This window comes from Pterocles gutturalis, unplaced genomic scaffold (assembly GCF_000699245.1).
Source record: "Pterocles gutturalis isolate BGI_N339 unplaced genomic scaffold, ASM69924v1 scaffold14114, whole genome shotgun sequence".
NCBI classification, from domain to species: domain Eukaryota; kingdom Metazoa; phylum Chordata; class Aves; order Pterocliformes; family Pteroclidae; genus Pterocles; species Pterocles gutturalis.
Window position 1 is genome coordinate 62399 of NW_010136056.1, and position 3009 is coordinate 65407.

Genomic DNA, 3009 nt, shown 5'->3' on the forward strand with positions numbered 1-3009 from the left:
CACACTCAGAAATCTCTGTTCAGCACTATGTTTTATGTTCTAATTCAAGCAGAAGTTAAAAGATGCAGGCTGTAAGAAATCAGATGACTTGTGCAGGACGTGAGATAAAACAATCAGGACAGTGCATCATGTACATAAAAGGTTGGTATTAATAGGTTTGGTTGCAGTAGTATGGGTTAAGTTTGACCATCTTACAATGCTTAGCACCTTACTTTGCCTGTGAACCTACTGCTGTAGCCAGTAAGGCTGTGTGAAGAATGATGTCCCATTCCCCACAACGGTGACAGCATGTGATGCAAAAGGATATGCATTCTCCCTGAAACTGATCTAAGAAACTGAAATGAACAGACCTAAGGTGAAGCTCAGAGATTTCAGCTACTTCCAAGTCAGCTCCCAGCAACTAGGAATATTTAGCACCTACGCTGTCATATGTGAATAAGGCCCAGCATTATGCCTTTTCTTCATAACAGAACGCAATATTTTTACAACTACTCTCCCTCTGCTTGCCCCAGCAAAGTATCCCTTCTCTAATTTCCTCACAAATGTGGACTGTGCAAGAGCACTGAAAGGACAAAAAGGAAAGGCCTAGGCAAAGAGAAAATCTGAACAGTCTCTTTCCAATTTTGTTCTATCATGTTTAGTTCTTACCATTATGCTGTTACTTTTACCATTTTACTTTCTCAAAAACTTGCAAATAAATGCTTAATACCGCTCAAGCTACTGAAGACAACTTTAGGAAAGGCTTAAAGTGAAAACCCTTGAATTTCAAAGTTTGTGATCTAGCTAAAAGTAAGGTGTTCCTAATAGCATTCAGGGAGCTTTTGCAAACTCAAAGGCCATCTAGTGGCTAAAGGTAAAAATCACACATTTTTAACGTGGCAAGTCATACTACCCATCAAACAATGGCACATACACTTCAACTGTTCATTATAATACTAAAGAACAGGAAGCGTTTGAAGTATGAAAGTATGGCACAGCTTGAAAATAAACACAGGGTTTTTGGAAGTAAGGACTCTATTCAGAATGGCATCAGCAGAAATTCCTGGTGCAGGCTGAGCTCTCAACCTTCTGTTCCATGTTTTCCCCACTTGAGCCTTGAATGTAACACAAATCTATTTTCTGCTGCTGGTCCTTTACAGGAGTGCCTCTGTTAGGTAGTCTCAGCATCATTAGGAACCACAAGTCAGCTGTTTTGGGGCATGATCTAGCAGATGTGCTTAGACTAGCTTCCCATGCAACCTTTCTCAATTGAGAAAAATGGAAAGGTTCATAAAACTCGGTTGTGCAATTAGTCTAGCAAGGCTAACAGCAGGAGAGAGAGTATACTCTGATTTCCATCCCAGCCTAGGTCAGAGCCTGCTGATGGTGAAAAGTTCATTATACCATGACAGTATATTGTACTGGTGTTACCACAGGCAGCTTTTACTTCACGAGATGGGCTAAAAAAGGTACCTTTAGGTCTGACAGTCAACTATTGTCAATCTATTATGTCCATTCTGTAACAAATGGATGGCAGGGTCACTTGGGACACAGAGCAACTCCTGGATGCAAAAAAACCTAATCAACATTTTGGTTGAAAAGTGTGATGCATGGTGTTAGAAGCATACTTTCCCTGAAACAATAACACTAATGTGATACAACAAAGAATCAAGCCTTAATGTTCTGTGACAAATTCATACTTAGTCAAAACAGGCTGCATTTAAGCTTACCATAACACAAGTAGATGGATGAAATCTGTTATACCATCATCTCGGTAGGCATTTCTCTGTTCATTTTGTATCAGCTTCCTTGACAAATTTCGTATATCTAGGCTGAATGGTCCCTTAGATTTATACAGACCTACACTGACCACTGTAGGCAATTACCACTGTAGGCCATTTACTACTGATTCAGTTATTAAAAAGGACTCTTCAAGTTCAACCTTGAATCTGAAAGCCCATGGTGCTTCCTGCATTAACAGACCTCTCTCAAGTTATTAAAAAGAATAGGGAGCGTTCCCCCAAGTTTTTTTCATTCTTTTGGCCCAAGACCAGATCTTGAAATGTTTTTTCCCTTTTACCAATTAACAAGAACTCAAGAGGCAGTATCAAAATCAGGCTAGTAAGAGAAACATACTGTGAAGTGCTTGTGTAGCGAGGCTTTGAAGTTTGGACGTGGTTAAGTGGGATTAACTCTACATCGGCATTGTCAATGTCTTCAAAATTTACTGCACCAACACAGCCACTGTTTGGATAGAAAGGAAACAAAAAATATGTACATTATTCATAAGACAGCTGGTGGAGGCTGTTGAACCATATACTGCATGCTCCAAAATTCTAGTTATTTATTAAAACAGTCCACAAGAAAAAACACAGAGATGAACTGCCCTGTTTGCTTGGCATGTCCCAAGATGAAAACAATCACCTGCTGAGCTTGCAGCACATAGCAAATGCCAACTCTAGTACATAAGTGCAGACAGGAGGCTTGGAAAGAATAGAAATAAGATAGAAATACGTCATCTCTTGTCCTTTTGGCTATGCCCATGACCAAACTGGGTTATTCTTCCAAAGAGGATATAATGGATCCTGATTTCTAGTTGACAGATAAAAGGCTGGAGTCACCTGCAAGCAGAGAAGACTCAGCATATGCTCTCCATTGGCACCAGAAAAGACCTTAAGATTAGGTAACACAGTCCATCTACAACTCTTGCTTCAGAAAATGGGAGATGGATTGCTTGGGCTTAATAAAAAATGCAGAAAGTAGAAAAAACTCAGGAACATTGTACTTACGTATACAAAGGGATATGACCGGTTCGAGAGCTTTGGCTTACACTGTTAAAGACAAAAGAGACCAATCACTTTTTTTTTTTTTTTCACGAGACAGAATATTCTGATAGAATATTTATGAGGTCCCAAAAGAGAGGTGATGACAAGTCAAAGTTTTGTTCTTGGAATGATGCAATGCTCATTTGGATTTGGTAAAAGACCGTGGTAAATGATTAGGTTGGCATGTATGCTAAATGACCCAGTT

The 3009-nt window shown here is 39.5% G+C and overlaps 1 protein-coding gene across 1 annotated transcript in view; it reads right to left on the bottom strand.

Moving 5' to 3' along the window:
* The window catches only part of LOC104468138 (chromosome unknown open reading frame, human C7orf72), a 26810-nt gene that overhangs the window by 11982 nt on the left and 11819 nt on the right, over positions 1-3009 (bottom strand). The window contains exons 6-7 of the mRNA XM_010082168.1: positions 2769-2810; positions 2116-2223 (exon numbers count right to left, since the gene is read on the bottom strand). Coding sequence (XP_010080470.1) covers positions 2116-2223; positions 2769-2810 — 150 coding nt within the window. The remainder of the gene's footprint in view (positions 1-2115; positions 2224-2768; positions 2811-3009) is intronic.